We start from the raw sequence: 17388 nt of genomic DNA, 5'->3' as shown, positions 1-17388 counted from the left end.
ATGCTCCACTTTGACGCTGGTTCCCCTGCCTCCTCCACATGGCAATCTCTTGGCGCGCTGTCTTTGGACTGAGCTGGCGGTGACTGCCGGCAGATTCAATTTCGCCGACTTGGGTCTTTCCGCTTCGAGCTCGGATTGGGGGTCCGCAATTAGCCAAAACGTCATGCAGCACCTGCATCTCTTCTGGAAGTTTTGGTGGAAGAATTCCACCCATCACCACATTCGGCCCGGGTCTTTACGGTTATCATCCTCGCCCACGTGTCGCCGTGCATCATGCAACGCTGTCTATCATCAAGGGAGCATTGGTCTTGATGTGCGGTGCGGGGTCTTCCGTCCAGAGTCACCTCACCAGCTCAACAGCACGCAATGGGGTGGGATACCCATCCCTAAGGTTGATTGTCTGGTTCGTTTCTCTTTAGACCTCTCTTTCAAGTCCTCGGGCCTGACAACCCTGTCATTTGAGCGGTGATAGATTGGTACAAATAGTATAAATTCGTTTCCCGTCGATAAGGCGTGGTGGCAGAGTGGTCTAATGCGCAAGACTAGAAATCTTGTTCCTTCGGGAGCGTCTGTTCGAATCAGGCCCACGTCGATAAATCTTTTATCTTTTGCACTTTTTCTACACACTATCTCCAGTGCCACCAGTTTTCTTGTCATGGTCAAAGTCCGACGCTTTCTGTATTTATTCATCCATTCATTTCTCACACAGTTGCACTCAGCGATGTCATTTTTGTTGTCACCGCCCGTCTATCTATAAGCGAGCACTCGCGTAAGGGTGAGGAGTTCGAGTACATCATCAAAATCATTGGAACACAACCCATATAGTAAAACATTTCAGCGTATTATTTCAACAGATGAGGAATGACAGTAAATAGGTGTCGTGCATCTGCAATTCAAAACTCGAAGTTATATGCCATGCCTCCGTTCGCGGCGTTCCCCATCAACTGCACCAACAAACAAGATGAGCACCCGCATGCGGGATCATGCCAACTCCTCAAACCCTAGCCCCAGGTGACGGTGACTTGCTGTTGGCACCATGATCAACCCATCTACCTGCACCTAACCTGCATCCTGTGCCTCAATCATAATCTCGTTCTCGCCGGAGCCAACACCCGCCCATCATCCACGATCCGTGCACCTTTGAGTCACGAGATTGTCAGACGCACTGCGGTGTAATGCCACGGGCATCCTGTCCAGATCCTCGAGGCACAGGTGAGTAGGGTTCCTGGAAGTGAATGGGCTTAGGGCTTCAATATCGACAGTCGACACCAAAAACCAGGCAAAGTTGTTGGTGGTGGCATGGGTGGTCTGCTGCGCCGTACCAGGAGAACATTCCCCGACCTCCTCCGCCTTCTCTTTTTCTCCCGTCTTGCCTCCTCGTGGCGTTTCCCTCTTTCCTTTCTCTTTTGTGCTCGGTTACACCTCGCCATCGTCTTTGGTGCGACTATCAACGACCACCATTCTACATGGGACGGCCACCCACACAAAGCCATAATTTCTTGAAGGCTCCCAGTGTGAAGCACTGATTACACTCTTTCAATTTTGCACAGTTTAGCATTCGCTGCCTTTCTTTTATTTTGCTGCATAACACTTCTGGTTGGAAAAGAGACACAGAGATGGGTAACACGATATCCATCGCGCGGAAGGGGTTGTGGGGGTTTCATGAAGAACCACGCATCAAGAGGAGATGTGTTCGGCGGAACCCACCTCCGAGCACAGGCACCTCGACGGGGGGTGGTAACGGCTCGGGGGGGGGGACAGGAAGCGGGAGTGGAAGCGGAACCAGCACCGGAGGCGGCGGTAGCAACGGCGGCGGCAGTGGGAGTGGGAGTGGGAGTGGGAGCAGTGGTGGAAGCGGGAGCGGTAGCGGTAGTGGAAGCGGGCGCGGTGGTGATAGTAGAAGCGGGACAAGTCAAAGCGGCGGTGGAAGCAGTAGGGAGCATGGCGACGAGGGCAATACTGGCGGCAAGGGAGGCACTGGAAGCGAAACAAGTCATGACAAAGGAAGCGGGGACAATGGGGGGAATGGCGATGACGAAGGAGGTGGGCGTCATAATGGGCTGGAATCTCTCGGCGGATCAGGGACGTCGCCGTCACAAGCTTCAAGCAAGAAGTTCTTCCAGGCAGTAGCAGGCTCGACAGGTGGGGCAAACCCGACCGATCCCTCCAACACAGCAACTCCGACCGATGAGTATGGGTCGCCCCTTCCGAACCCAACATCGTTGCCTCGAGGATCGGACAGCTCGGACAGCTCGGACAGTTCTGACGCAACAGTTGTCGGAGGGGGGCGGCCATCCACCGGTGTCATTATCGCAATTATTGGCGGCGTCCTTGCCGGGCTGGCTGTTCTCCTCGTCCTCGCATGGTTGGGTCATCGAGCATGGAAACGCCGTGAAGAGAAACGGTTGATGACCACGGAAAAATCAGCAATTCCGCCGCGCTTTTCGTCCGAATCATTTCCTGCCCCTCCTCCTCTTCCGACTCCTGGCACCGCGGTACACAATACATCAACTCTGATCTCTCGAGAGAAGGGGCTGACGAAACCGCCCACACACCCGTTCACGTCAATCCACGAAGCCGATAGTTCCACAGCTGTGCACGAAATGCCCTCCCGGATGCCAGAAACAATCGGCAACCGACACGAGCTGGCAACACCAGACATCTTGGAGATTCCAGACTTTGGCGATATTGATCTCGACATTACAGACCACGAGGACGATGGTGATGATCTGGGAATCAGAAGGCCGACTTCTCTGCTCTGATGGCTAGTTAAGCTTCGGTAGATTTAATATTTAATTCTGTATGGAATGTGGGTACTGATGTAGCATCCACAGTCGGTTTCTCGTTACTCTTTAGAGCTTGGCCGGAAGAGGTTGATACACGCCATTGAATGCATACTCTTCGATTGGGAGATAAGTTCCTGTTTTTAGGCATCCGCCGCATTAGTCAATTCACCCTATCCAACAGTACGAGGTATTTGTTTGTCCTCTCAACGTGTCTTCTAATAGCCCTCTCTCTTATTGACTTTGTTGACCGGTTCCGTGTCCTCGCTCAATCTCTTGAGGTTGTATTCCAAGATGGACAGGACTCTTTCATTATAATGTGTCGATGCGCCAGATACATGGGGAGTGATGATGACGTTTTCCATACTCCAGAGCTCGTGTCCATTTGGAAGAGGTTCAGGGTCAGTCACATCCAGAGCTGCACCTTTGATCAACCCTTCCTTCAGCGCGTGAATGATATCTGGTGTGTTGACCACAGGTCCGCGGGCAATGTTGGAAACGAATGTCCTTCCCTTCCTGCCGTCCGCCGCCAGCAACTCAAACTCGGCCGCTGCGAGTAGGTGTTGAGTGTTGGGCGTCAGGGGGGTGGCGATAACCAGCAGGTCGAGCCCAGAGGTCAGGAAAGCATGCAAGTCTGCGCGCGAAGAGCCCGAGAACCATTTGGAAGGGTAGATCCCACTGGGGTCTCCAAGCCCTGGGGGCGTCCAAGAATGGTCTTTTTTCGAGGCGGGTGTAGTGCGAGGATGGAGGGTGTAAGCATGGACGTTCATGCCCATGGCAGTGGCTAGACGGGCTGTTTGACGGCCTATTGAGCCATAGCCCAGAATTCCGCTGACGGCGTGTTAATCTTGATGAGCCCAACGGTAAAGGTAAAGCATGGAGGGAACAGCACGGGGAGACCAACATTGTTTTCTGGACGGCATCATCAATAAGGTTCAAGTCAGATCGATCCCATCGGCCGTCTTTCTGCTTTTCATGATATTGGGGAACTGGGGAGGAGAGATGGGTCAGTGTTGAAGATGAAATCAGGTATTAGGAGGGAAGAGTCGAAGCAAAACACCCACATCGATGTTGAAAGGCTAGATATGTGCCAATGATCCATTCCGATATCTGGGGGCCGTGAACGCCATTGGCTGTACAAAACTTGGCTTCGGTGTCCTTGAAGATTGGCAGATCCAACACATGATTGGCGCCAGCACTTCATCAAAGGGAGGTTTAATCAGCCATGCCACGTACTTCGTACTGGTCCTGTGCCAATTATTCTATTCTTACCTCATGAGTTGGATGTATTCCAGCTTTGGGGCTTGTTCCGGCGTCGGCAACACCGTAAAAGTCAAGAGGACGGTGACATCTTTCCATTCCTCGTCAGGGAACGGGGCCCAAGTCTGGTCCCATTCTGTTTGTCGATAGGTGACCACTTGCAAGCCCGGAAACTCAGCTTTGAGATTCTCAATGAACTCGGCCGGCTGTTCCCAGGGCATGACCATCAAAAGTTTGTGACCCCGCAGGGTCTTGTTGATTGTCATTTTCGTTATTGATGTGGAACGGATGATAAGAATGTATTCAAAGGAAGGGAAAGTCAGGTTTATGCAAAGAAAAGTTTGACTTGAACTTGGTTTGTGCGGGGATCTGGACAACACATTCCGAGGTGGTGTCTTATCAAGCCGGGCGTGCCGGGATAGCACGCCTTGGGGATGATGCGATGTGGGGTGCTTCTTTTCCCTTATCGGATTAATTCTGCGATACTTCAGGACTCTCAATTGGTGCCCTCATTTGCCTGGCCCTGAAGCTTTCTTGCGCTGCAGTGGAGTTTGAGGTCTGGAAATCTCGGAACCGGCCGTCCTGACCCTCACTCAAAATAATCCTGGAGTGGTATTGGGTGTCTTGGCGAACAGCCTTATCACAAACCTGATCATCAACATGCTTCAAAACCAGGTCGCCATAAATTATTCGCAGAGCGATACTACAAACACACGCCAATGAAAATCATGCCTCGTGCAGCCTGACCTGCACACCGCTCCCGCTTCTGTTTTCGATGGTATGGTGGAACCTCACAGGGGCATCAGCTGGCTCTTGCGCGTTCTCGATCTTGTCGTATCGCTGCAGTAATCTCACAATAACATATGCGGTTTTCGTTCGCGCAAATTGTTCTGTCTTTCTGTCAGTCCAGGTTCTTCTGAGCCAACCTCCACGGGAGGGGCGAATACTCACGACCCAAACACTGACGGATACCGCCGCCAAAGGGAATGAACTCGAAGCCGAATTTGCGGCCTCCATTCTCCTCCCACCTTTCAGGTCGGAATTGACTCACGTCAGGGCCCCAGATATCATCCCTCCTCGTCATGGCGTAAGTTGGGATGAGGACCTGCGTTCCCTTCGGCACAAACATGGGGTCGTTGCCATCGTCCCCGCCGCCCCGCGGCAAAACCGTGTCCCGGACGGCTACTCTTTCATTGAGCGGGATGACAGGTGCCATACGAAGGGCCTCATTGACGACCGAGTTGATGTATGGGATGGAGTCTCGCAGCTCTTTGAACTCGATGCCGCTCGGTTGGGATGGGTGGTATGGACCAAACTGTTGTAGAATTTGCTCTCGCAGCTTGTTGAAGACATCCTGATGGCGTGCCAGGAAGTAGAAAACCCATCCAATTAGGGAAGCTGTGGTATCTCGACCGGCAGTAAGGATGTTGAGTGTCTGGCTGCGCAGCTCAACGGGGTCCTGTGTTAGCTTTGCAAGCTCATCTAAGAGGATGTAGCGACCCGGGGAGGTGAGCCCAGTCTCGGACTGAATCCCGGCCAAATACTTGTCTCCGCGCTGGAGCCTCAACTGCACAAACCACTCGGCGTATTTATGCACAGCTGCGCAGTGGGCGTTGAACTCCCTGGTCGGCAGCAGCCAGCGGTATTTCCAGAGGGCTCCTCGTGTCTCTACCCAGGCCTTCCCGGCGTCCATGTGGGTGCCGATATTCTCTCGGTCGGGAGGTTCATACCCAGGGATAACGGGCAACTCAACCCGCTCCGATGGATTCTGAGAATGAACCGAGTACCCATAAATAAGCTCGGTGGTGATGTCCAGGGTCATGTTGTAAAAAAGGGGCTGCAGGTCGAAACTGGCGGTCCATCCCTTCTCACCGGCTCCGTATGATCTGTCAATGGCAGAGAACAACTGCTGGACATGGCGCTCGATCAAAGCAAGGTCGTTGATCTGGTCTTTGGTGAACTGAGGTCGCACCAGAGCACGGGAGTGCTTCCAGGCTTCGCCTCTACTGGTGAAGACGCCGGAGCCAAAAAGCGGTTTCCAACTAGCATTTCTCTGCTCCCCAACATCCCAGTCGGGGGCCTTGCTGGCGAGCATGGCCTGGACGTTGGCGGGATCGCGGGTCACGATAAGCTCGTAGTCGGCAATCGGGACCACACAGGTGTGCACATCTTTGCCCATCTCCTGGTCGATGGCCTCGACGACGTACTGGGGACCTCTGTCGGCCTTGGTGGCCTTGACACTCTCAACAAGCCGGCCGAAGCCCAAGAACCCCTTGGTGGGCATCACGCGAGCGGGGCTGCATCCCAACCGAGCTGCTTCTTCGTCATTTCGCCGTCGGACAGATTTCTTTCTCTGGAGAGAGTGAGCAAGCTGGAACACGCAAATAGCCGCTGCCACTGCGAGGGCAAACAGGAACATGATAACAGAAAGGTGAAACGCAGGGTAGGTATAAGTCAACAGAAGAGTGAGAGGTTCAAGAAAGGCATTGCTCTCGAAAACCGTCTCCTCTCTTGATGTAGTGCGACAGGATCCCGGAGCTTGGAGACAGTCCCGAATGCTCGGTCAGCCGTTGATATTCCGTGGAGGGAAGGACGTCACCCACGGCGCCTGGATCCAGGTTTTCAATGACTTTTTCAGCAATATCCGAGAGAATACTGATATACGCCGGTGCATCGTCGGTCGCGATACGCAAGGCCGGCGGCAATGGATGAGGGACCGTCCAAATCTGCCTCCTTCTTCAACTGCAACCGTTACCCAAGACTCCGACCCGAGAATCTTTCATCGCACCGACTACTTACCCAAGGTTCGCCCGGTTGCGAGTGGCTTTGAGGCAGCTTCAGTGTGAAAACACCACGTTCCTAGTTTACCGCACGTTTTACTTGCAGTCTTCCTCCCGGTGCGCAGATGGAATGAGTCGCGTACCGGATGGTTTTGAGCCGGATTTTCTTGGGTGTTCTTGGGCCCGTTCCGTGAGTAGTTTCAATTCCCTCGTATCTCAAAAGACCGCCTCCTGTCTGTCATCTTTACCTTCGAAATAAGTTGATCGCGTGCTGGGATCAGCCCCCGTTTTGTCTTCATATAATATCTTCCCAGTCCGGCCTCAACCTTCAGGTTCTTCAAAACAATCAAGTCCGAGATTCAGATTCGATACTTCTCGGCATTATGGCCGTCAAATCCCCCCTCCTGGCATGGGCAGTGACGCTCTTTTGCGACCATGTGAGAGCAGCCCCGGCTTCTCTGGTACCGCCTCATTATTCCGGAGAAGCCCAGAGACTGGCGGATCCCACATACGGCCCCATTCCAGGCCAGTCAGATCTTTACAATTATTACTGGGGCACCGATAGACCTTTTCCAGGCAACATTTCGGATCCAATCTTCCCAACCCAGAAAGGGCCCCCTGGTGTTGATGACTGGGTTTGGCAGAACCTCTTGTCGGCCGAATGGCTAATCTTTGAGTTTTATCAGCAAGGCATTGAGGCCTTCACCCCACAAGATTTCGTCAAGGCGGGGATGCCCAACACCACGTATAGGCGCCTGATGGAGATCCGCAATAACGAGGCCGGTCATCTGCGCATCTTCCAGAACCAAATCTCGCCGACCTCCATCAAGCCCGGTCGTTGCCAATACCGGTTCCCCTTCACTGAGCCCGTTGGGTATATGGCGCTGATGACGGTACTTGAGATTTCCAGCATGGCCTTCCTTACAGGTCTGGTGCAGCTTCCCAAGCTCGACTTCAACAAAGGAGCCATGTTGGCCATCGCCGAGGTTGAGACCCGCCACGAGGTGTGGGCGCTGCTGGACATTTGGAAGGCAGATCCATTCGGCGGTCCATCCGACACCATCTTCCCTTTCGCCGGTGAAATTCTGGACTCCACCAATGCATTCATTGTCCCTGGAAGCTGTCCGCGTGAGAACCCGGAATTTCCCCACAACCGACAACGGCTGCCGGCCCTTTCGGCTGGGAAGGACACTGTAAGCCTGACGCCAGGCTCGAGGATCAGTCTGCACTTTGACGACCCACGTAACCAGCCCTACTTCAACAAGCGCATCCAGTATTATGCCGTGTTCTTTCATGCAACGGCCAGTATCAGTGTTCCCATTAACACGCGTCACTGGCCCCGCGAGGAGATCTGGGTGACTATCCCTCGCAACTTTGAGACCAAGGGGGTCATCGTTGCGTGCGTTGCGGATCGACAAGGGGCGCCCACAAAGGAGTCGGTCATTGCTGGTCCAGCTGTCATCTTGGAACAGCCTGCAACCCTTGCAACGGCTCTCTTGCGTGGCAAGTCGGGTTGAAGAAGATGACCGGCTTGCTTGATCAAAGATGGATCGAGCGGCGCATGTATTATGCCTGTCGGAATATCATTTTGTACAGAACCTGGCCAGCTTGGTGTTTTGGGCATGGCTGGGAAAAGGCGCTGTTTCTGTTGGCCATCAAATCTTTGTTTTGAAAAAAAGACATGTCTATAGCCGGGGACAAAGTCATTGTGTAGAAGCAACAAGGACATACAATTCTACCTACAGGACTGCCTTGCTGTTATTTGGCCACATGTATGTTTCAGGATGGAGAAAGGACTTGTGACTTAACAATGCTATCTATCGGTAGAAGCATATTTCAGTAATCGAAATCCACCTCCCAGCTTCAGACCTTACTTCTAGGCCATCCAACTTCATTCATCATCAATACACACATGCCAACAAAGCACCAGATCACCATCAACGCTATATTATCTCATATACTTGCCTCATCTGGTCAGTATGGCCATCAACACCGAGTCAATGCCGACAACCGGTACATTGGGTTCCTCCCAGCAAGCTCAACACATCATCCGGCTTCTGCTCCGATCCCATTATTTGTCAGCCGAAGATCAGCTCAATCTGGCTCTCGCCAACAAACACATGGCTGGGATCATTGACATCGAGCGCACCCGTCCCAATGTCACGGATGTTCCCTTTGAATACGATGACAGCCTCGTCAATCAAGCGATCAAAAGTGATCGGGAAGATTGGCTTGAGTATATTCTCGGCATCGGAGACTTCACTGACAAGGAGGCTGAGAAGTCTATCAACGGGCTACTCATGTACCGCGATGCTTTGGACGGCGAAAACGACCGTTTGCATCACACTATGGGTACGCACCTGCTGCTGGAGCTCTGCTTAAGATTCGATGCAGTAAGTTGTCTTCGATCGCTGATCAAGTATTGCAACGAGACCTGCTTCAAGCACGACCCTGACTGGCTGTACCGCAAAGCCAGACTGGTGGCGTTGGAGGACTACAGGGTTCAAGGGCTTTTCGTCCTGCACTCTTATCTCCAGCGATCTGACGATAGTCCGCTGGAAGAGATTTGGGGCTACCTGCTAGCGCATGCTCGAATTTCCTTCCACGTCAGAATGCTGGCATGAGTGATGGATCCCGAGGCGGAATACCTCCCGTACCTAATTTATCATTGTGGGAGACTTAATGAGCGCTCACCATTCATGCTATTTGAATTGATCAAAAATGTGCCGGTGGTGAGGCTTACAGAGCAGGTAAACTTTCGAGGGATGCTGGTGACGCCTCTCTCTATTGTTTCTTCTGGTCTCCGGCTGTCAAATATCAACCTTCTGCTCAGGCAAGGAGGTATCAAGAGACCTTTCGAACACTGTCATCGGGATCCAGTGAGAGGGGGTTTGACAAACCCCTTGTTTGCCTTGTTGATGGATATCTCTCTGCCATGTCTCGAGAAACCGTGGCATAGGGATGGGGAATCACCAAAGAATTGGATGATCAGAGCCAGAGACATGGAGACGACTGATTCTGCCTCGCATTTTTAACTTTTTTTGCTCCGGGGGAGTCGTGGGAGTAGTGCAGCGAGCACTGTAGATAATCCGCAGTGTCTTTACTATAAGTTAATGACATCTCTTAATAGTCTATTTCCTCAGTTTTTTTTCTATTAAATTATAATTCTATTGTGACGAACCCCTATCCAGAACCTCCGAAAGGGATACTAGTGGAAGCTGTTTCTAGACAATCTTGGTCCGGTGCAGCTAAACAGTGCACAGCAAATGGCTTGTCTCAATCACAAGAGTCTTGATACCAACGCATCTGACTTGAATTGCATATTGCGGAACTATCTGCTACCTATCTAGTTCCTCCGTGTATATAGACCTGGGGACCGTGGACCGTGGACCGTGAGCCCCGCCGCGGTCCCTGGTCCCGATTTCATTAGTCCGTCCTGGCCACTGGACCGTAAGCCCCGCTCACTTTTCCGTCCAGTTCTTATTGGTCCGCCAGTTCTCCACCTTCTACCAAAACCGTGACACCTATAGGCTGTATGAGGCATAACCTTTAATGGTTTTTATTTAAAAATAAGAATTATGATATTTATAAAAAGTAAATTACAAAGTCTAACATCCTTCTAAATGTGAAATTTTTTACGCATATTTTTTTTGCGGGTTTCTATAATAACTTCTGCTATTTTAAAAGATTTATATTCATATTAATAGTAATATTATAAATTAAATATGACGCTAGATTATCTAATATTTTGTCTTTAGATATTATACTTATATTACTATTAAATTAAGAAAAAACTTTCAAACTCACTTTTTTTAATGTAGTTAATTAACCGAAATATATAGGTTTTTTAAATTGATATCTTTAGATTCTATAGAACTTATATATAAATTCTAAGATCATTCAAGTTAATAGACATCGCGATAATAATTTTAAATCTACAATAATTAACATTATAATATATTAATAATAACCAAAATCAATAGAAAAATAAAAATTATGATTCAGAATAGCAAATTCATTCATTATATTCCATTATCTCTATTTTTATCCTTTACATACTGTATAATTAAGTACAAAAGTATTTAAAAGTACTACGATTATCAAATAAAATTATTTGTAAAGGAAAAAATATCATAAAATATATAAACGAAAAAAAAGGGTTTTATAATTTATAGTAGGTAAAAAATTAAAAAAAAGAACAGAAATATATAATATCATTTAAGTAGGGAAGACAAAGAAAAATTATATTATGAAGCTTAAAAAACTAATACATTAAAGTATTAATTCAAAAAGATGTTGATATTATAAAGAGGTATATAGTAACATCTTTAAAATAAAAGGTATTGCTTATGGAATATTCGGGGGAAAAATATGTATATATATATATATATGTATATTTTATGTAACAGATTTTGGTTTCAATAATATCATATATTACTGATTAAATTAAATTAAAATCCAACATTAGAGTGAAATACTTAATATATAGAATGTTTTTATTACCTCTACCTTTATTTATTATAATAATAATATAAAACACTAATAGGTTTAATAAGCTATAGAGATTACTCTTAACTATTATCACAAGTCGGCCTATACCTATCCCTAAATAATTTTGTACAAGGTCGTTACTACTACGTAGCGATGGCCTTCGGCTAATTAACGTGACACATTAACACACACGTTACAGACTACACAACACTTCGGTGGCAGCTCGAGACCCCACATAGCAGGTTAGTTGCAAAGATTGAGTGGAGGGGTTAGGGAAAATGTAGACAGTGTTGGAGAGAGATGAAGAGAGGCTTGAAGAGGGGGGGCAGAGCGAGAGGAGCAACGGAGTATGGTGGGGGGAACCCAAATAAGGCCCCACCCACTGTCGAAGCTAAAATGAAACAAACAACTGGAAACTGCAAAATGTGGGTTTTTGATTGTTCCTTTTTGTCCCTGTTCGTGGACACTGCGCATCCCCGAGAGACCGAGTGGATAAGATTGAACCGGGCTATGAAAGTCACCGCAGACGCTGCGCAGCATGCTCGATTAGCAAACTACCCTCCCCAGTCCCCAACATCACACAAGCCATGTACTGAAACCTCTTAGTGTACTCGTGTAATCCCTCACTCATTTTTCACCCACGTTGAGCGCTATGCTTGGGGAGGACATCTGGATCTAAGAATGATATTCACCTGAGCCCACCGCAGGCGGGATCAAAATGGTGCCCCGGGTCATCAACAAGATTATACAACTTTCGATACTCCGTTGGTGCTTGGCGCTGTTTTGCTCGCCTAATATCCTGATTCGAGCTTATACGGAAAGCTTGACAACAGTGCTTACCAAGGGGTGGATATGGTTGTTATACCAATGTGTACTCAACATAAAAGTGGTCAGGTGGGCCACAAAGAAAGCCTATGACCAGGGGCCATGACGAACTACTTGTATTGTGCAGCAGTCTTTTTTACGCTTATCCCTAGACTTTCCATATCATTCTAACCACAGATATCCGCACGTGGGGCCGCGTGGCGGTATCGGAATGAGGGGAGAGTGAGGTTGATGATAAATACACACGGCCCCGTGCCAATCTACCACTCGACGACAGCCTCAAATGAGATAACATTTTACCGACAGCACAATATGATACCAACAGACCAGCTCCTGGCCAGTCTTGAGTGCGTTGATGCCACGTACTTCTCAAACACCGAAATAATGCGTGCGAGAGGCGCAGCGTTCCGAAGCCCTGCGGAGAATTCAATGTCCTTGAGACATTGCCTGGGACCAAAACTGGGTCATCCCCAGCATCAACACTGCAGTAAAAATCCTCATCGACGCTGGCGTATTTACAAAATGGACGGCCGAGCGTGAAGGAGCCCCCATAACATGCTCCATATTGGCTCAACTCACGGGTGCCGATGAGCTTCTCATTCGCATTTCCATCTTGCTTAAAAGTGTGATACGGAACACGGACATTGATGTTGGAGCGGTGAACTTGTAGGGCGCATGATGCGTGCCATACATATCCGGCCAGTCACTGATCAGATAAGTTGCACAATATACATATGCGCGAACCCGTGGGCAAAGGCCCTGGTTGAGGATCTTTCATTTGCTGGCATGTATGGACAAGTACGCCCCTGACATCAAATTTCAACCATGCTCTGGAGTGCCACTCCAAATACAACCCGACGCCCTGGGTCGATATACATCCTTTCGATACCATCCTCGCCTTTCCTTCACAGATCGACAACGACAAGATTCGCCCGCTTGTCGTAAATATTGGCGGTGTCAAGGTCATGATTTGAAGAAGTTTCTGGCCCGGCATCCAGAGACTGCCCCTGGCTGTCTGGCCCTTCAAGGTTTACTCGGTACCTCAATGGAGTGAATGTCGGTCCCGTCATCCAGTTACAGCATGGCTAACCAGCTGAGACGGCCAAGAAGATCTTGCAGACCTTGGCACCTGCTGTGAGGAAAGGCTATCCGAGACTGCTGACATGAAAGTTTGGTGAGCAGCGTGAAGCCGCCTTCAATGGTTACTGTACCCGATCTTACCATGATGGCATGTCTTGCGGCGGCTGAGCGGTCCGAGGAAGATGGCGTGAGTTGGTAGCCAGTGCTGGGCTCAACATTGTCGAAATCTGGAGGCCTATACAGTCCGTCAAGAGTATCCTCGAAGTCGAGGCAGCCTAAGCCCGCTAGAAGCGTGGATAGAGAGTGCGATATGACCATCTGGCCCCGATGTTGTAATATTCAACAGATACAGATAAGAGCTCGTGGTCCTGGAGAGTACAAGGGTGTTTCTAATAGTGGTGCTCTGATTGTTAGGGTATAGGTACAACGCGAAGTTCAGATGAGCTCATCGATGCCCAGGTAGAGATCGAGGCTGTTTTCAAGTGGGAGGCCGTCCGACTATCAATATGCTGCCTTGGTACATGCAGCGCGGATCTCAACCCAAGTTTTGCCCGGAAAGTCTCTCCGAATGTCGCGACCTGGAAGAAATGGACTATTGGTCTTTTCTTCGTAGTCTACACCTCGCTGGCCTCTTCTGACAGCCACCATGAGCTCCTTGCCTCGTTCACTCTCACTGATAAACACTGGGTCCTCCGCTGTTCCGTAATCATCCACTGAAAATGGTGCCCCGTTGTGACTTTGCGCCATCACCTCCCGGGTTTCAGGCTTGAAGACAGCTCCGCGATGACCGGCCCGCTTTCCTCGATAAATTGAGACTGACGGGTAAGAATGTACACCGTCCCTCTCCTCCATCACTCTTTGCCAATGCTCTGGTTGTGGTCGCCGTTGGTACCGGTCACAAAGTGTCGGATCAAGGCAATAATAAGCATACCCAAGCATCCCAGAGTCGTGACTAATGAAACGTAATTCCTGCCAACCGTTCCCATGCTTGATCATCTCGTCCAACATCCGATATTGGAACTTGTCGCTACCGCTCCCCAAAACCGTAAGCTGGCGTAGCTGTAGTCGGGAAAGAAGCTTCAATACACCAACCAGATTGTGATGTACTTGTATTTTTGGCGGGTAGGTAAGCAGCAGAGGATCCCCACGCACGGAGATATATCGAATGAGGGACAGCTCTTCCAAGGGGATAGGCGAGAGCTTGTCAAGCAGCGACATCGGATCATCGAAATAAAACAGGACGTGACTGAGCCATGACTTGGAGATTTCCGCATTAACCCTTCGGCAGGTGCGGAGCAGAGCGGTGGCATGTAATGGCGCCTGGAGTTTATTGAGTCTTGCATCGTCGGTTGGAACTGAAGTCGCAAAGGAAAGTATTGTAGAACTGAAAAGAGATGAATATATAGCATCCCGAACCTCGAACGGGATGTGAAAAAGGGTACTGTGATACTGGGAGTCCATATTGAGTATTGTTACCGGAGCAGTGGTGTGTGGAAGGGAGCGAAGGGTAGAAGGTATCGTTGGGCAGCGTCGTTGGGCTTTTGGATTGGTTCACGTGGTGTTAAGCTAAGCAGTCGGCGAAATTGTGCTACCTAACTAGCACCAGCTTCGTCAGTAAAACAACTATTAGGGCAGTAATAAAAATAAAAATAAACTTCTATGATATTAAATACTACCCCTTTAGAAAAACTATATTCTTTAATAGATTTTGATTATCTTAATAAAAATCCAAAGAGTTTATAGAAAACTCAACGTATATAAAATATATTTAAATAGTAGGTATAACGAACTCCTATCCAGAACCTCTGAAAGGGATCCGGTTAAAAGCACTTCTAAACAATCCTAGCTTGATATAGGTAAACAGTATATAATAAATAGCTTATCTCCATTACAATAACTAAAATACTAACAGTTAATACTTAAATTATATACTACGGAACTATCTACCTATACTAGCTAGTTTCTCCGTATATATATGTCACGGTTAAACTAACGGTGTCCAGGTTAACCTAACAGCAGGTCGCGCAGTATGTGGGGCGCAGGACGCCCCTAGCCAATCATTAGGAAAGTCAGGAGACAGCCAATTGGGGCCGGCTAGAGGTGCTATGGCGCCAAGACCCACGAGCACTCTGCAGGATGCAAGATGCTCGGGGTGATCGAAGGCATAGCACGACGAGCACTCTACAGGATGCAATGTGCTAGGAGTAATCGGGCCATAGCAGGATGAGCACTTCAGGGTCCCAAGGTCTATATATACGGAGGAACTGGCTAGTGTAGATAGATAGTTCCGTAGTAAATAATTTCACGCTTGTATTTACGGTATCTTATATTTATATTAAGATACTAATTATTTATTACTTATATAATTTAATATATTAGCTCTACCTCGAAAAATTAATTAAAGTCTAATAATTTAAATATTAAGTCCTTTAAAATAATTTCCTTTAATTTTTGAAAAGCTTACTCCTCTTCTTAGCCCTACCAGAATTCTGTATTCTTTTTAATTAAATAATTAAGTAACTACGTAATACTTACATAGCCCCGGATAAATATCTAATAAAAATTTATAATACTTAACAATTCTTTAGTATATATTTATAATTATAGAATAGGCTAGTCTTTAATTACCGTAATATTTTTAAATTCTATACGAACCTTAACTAACGATATTAGATATTTTAAATATACTATCTTCTATATGTAAAACTCGCTCTTTTCTTTACTAATTAAGAATTTAATTTTATATAACGCGTCGAGTATCTCTCGTATATATTGCTTATATTCCTTTAAAATATATAAATAAATAAAAATATTATTATAATGGTATACTATCATTTTACCGAGGTACTTCTAGATTATATAATTAACGAGAAATTAAAAAGTTACGGGTATATTAATTAACCTAAGAAATATTAAAAAATGTTTGAAATAACAATAATATATATAAAATACTATTTTTAATTTGTTTCTTTTCTTAATCCGTATATAAGTATACCCGATAGGTATATTTTAAATAACTACCTTTATAATCTAAATATCAATAATAACGGATAATTATTTTTACCGATTTATTGTTTAACTAATAGTAATCTATATATAGTTATAAGTTACCGTCTTTCTTCGATACGAAAAATATAGGGTATCTTATTAGCGATGTGGACTTCCTTATATAATTTTTTTTTACATTGTCGTTTAAATATTTTTATAGCTTTTTACTTTATTTATTATTAATATAGTTAATTTTAAATAATTATAGTTTAACTTTTTTATTAATTTAATCTTATAATCCTATAATCTTTATTTTAAAAGTCCTTTTAAATACTTAGCCCCCACAATTAGGTATTTTGAATATTCTACCGGTACCGCCTTTTTCTTACCTTTCTACATTACTACAATAAATATACTTATTAACCTTGAATATTTATATTAAAGTTATCAACTTTACTCTTATAACTTTTATGTTGTTTACGGTAATACTATATAAGAAATTTATCTTATACTTTATTTTATTTACATTTTTAATTTTCTTTCGTTAATTAAATTTTTTTTTTAAAATTCTTTTAATTATAAATAATTACTATCCCTTTAATTAATATTTACACTATAATCCTTTTATTATAATTATTTTAAGATTACATCTTTCGAGGGTCTTATACTTAAAATATTAAATATAAGTAAAATTATTTTCCTTTCGACGATAACATATAATAATAATATTTCTGTATAAAGCTTTTACGTCGGAAATAGTTTTTATACAACAATTTATTCCTTCTTTTTTTCTATAATATTTTAGCATTTATCTTTCTTACCTCCTCTTTATATAATAATAACTTTACGAATACATATCGGATTATTATCTAATACCTTTACTTTATATTAATACTTTCGAACATACTATCTATAATTTATCATAAGTTACTAAACCCCGCGAAGGGCCGTCAGTTATTTCCTAAACGGTTATATCGTTTAAAAACGTTTTTTTACTCCGGGTTATTCTATAATATAAAGTCCTTTAATTATTTCTATCTAAGTTCCTTCTATTTCCGTTTTTTACCTTCCTAATATTTTATCGAATATACTTTTAATAGTACTGTTATTATTTAATTAATACTTTAGGTTCGGTAATTTAATAATATTACTTAACATTTTACTATAAATATAATATATAG

General features: G+C 46.1%; 6 protein-coding genes and 1 non-coding gene across 7 annotated transcripts; 2 read left to right on the top strand and 5 right to left on the bottom strand.

Moving 5' to 3' along the window:
• Positions 1-510: 510 nt before the first annotated feature.
• Positions 511-592, bottom strand: QC764_0048570. The gene has a single exon. It is a non-coding gene; the product is annotated as a tRNA-Ser (tRNA).
• A 244-nt stretch (positions 593-836) lies between these two features.
• On the bottom strand, positions 837-4583 carry QC764_301930 (uncharacterized protein). The gene is given in 5 exon segments (XM_062945316.1): positions 837-2242; positions 2252-3614; positions 3688-3772; positions 3848-3981; positions 4056-4583. Coding segments are annotated over 4 exon segments (1086 nt in total). The 5' UTR covers positions 4310-4583; the 3' UTR covers positions 837-2242; positions 2252-3001.
• QC764_301940 (uncharacterized protein) lies at positions 1617-2762 on the top strand (the record flags this gene model as incomplete). Its single annotated transcript, XM_062945317.1, has 1 exon — positions 1617-2762. The coding sequence occupies one exon, from the start codon at positions 1617-1619 to the stop codon at positions 2760-2762; it is 1146 nt and encodes a 381-aa protein (XP_062801266.1).
• Positions 4584-4769: 186 nt separating the features above from the next.
• Positions 4770-6462, bottom strand: QC764_301920 (uncharacterized protein; the record flags this gene model as incomplete). Its single annotated transcript, XM_062945315.1, has 2 exons — positions 4770-4933; positions 4995-6462. The coding sequence occupies 2 exons, from the start codon at positions 6460-6462 to the stop codon at positions 4770-4772; spliced, it is 1632 nt and encodes a 543-aa protein (XP_062801264.1).
• Positions 6463-7206: 744 nt separating this feature from the next.
• Positions 7207-8340, top strand: QC764_301910 (uncharacterized protein; the record flags this gene model as incomplete). Its single annotated transcript, XM_062945314.1, has 1 exon — positions 7207-8340. The coding sequence occupies one exon, from the start codon at positions 7207-7209 to the stop codon at positions 8338-8340; it is 1134 nt and encodes a 377-aa protein (XP_062801263.1).
• Positions 8341-13224: 4884 nt separating this feature from the next.
• Positions 13225-13537, bottom strand: QC764_0048520 (uncharacterized protein; the record flags this gene model as incomplete). The annotated part of the gene is made up of 2 exons (XM_062940371.1): positions 13225-13284; positions 13361-13537. The coding sequence occupies 2 exons, from the start codon at positions 13535-13537 to the stop codon at positions 13225-13227; spliced, it is 237 nt and encodes a 78-aa protein (XP_062801262.1).
• A 183-nt stretch (positions 13538-13720) lies between these two features.
• Positions 13721-14680, bottom strand: QC764_301900 (uncharacterized protein; the record flags this gene model as incomplete). Its single annotated transcript, XM_062945313.1, has 1 exon — positions 13721-14680. The coding sequence occupies one exon, from the start codon at positions 14678-14680 to the stop codon at positions 13721-13723; it is 960 nt and encodes a 319-aa protein (XP_062801261.1).
• Positions 14681-17388: the final 2708 nt, after the last annotated feature.

This window comes from Podospora pseudoanserina, chromosome 3 (assembly GCF_035222485.1).
Source record: "Podospora pseudoanserina strain CBS 124.78 chromosome 3, whole genome shotgun sequence".
NCBI lineage: Eukaryota > Fungi > Ascomycota > Sordariomycetes > Sordariales > Podosporaceae > Podospora > Podospora pseudoanserina.
Note: the sequence above shows the minus strand (reverse complement) of the source record. Positions and strands in the feature narration are given on the sequence as shown.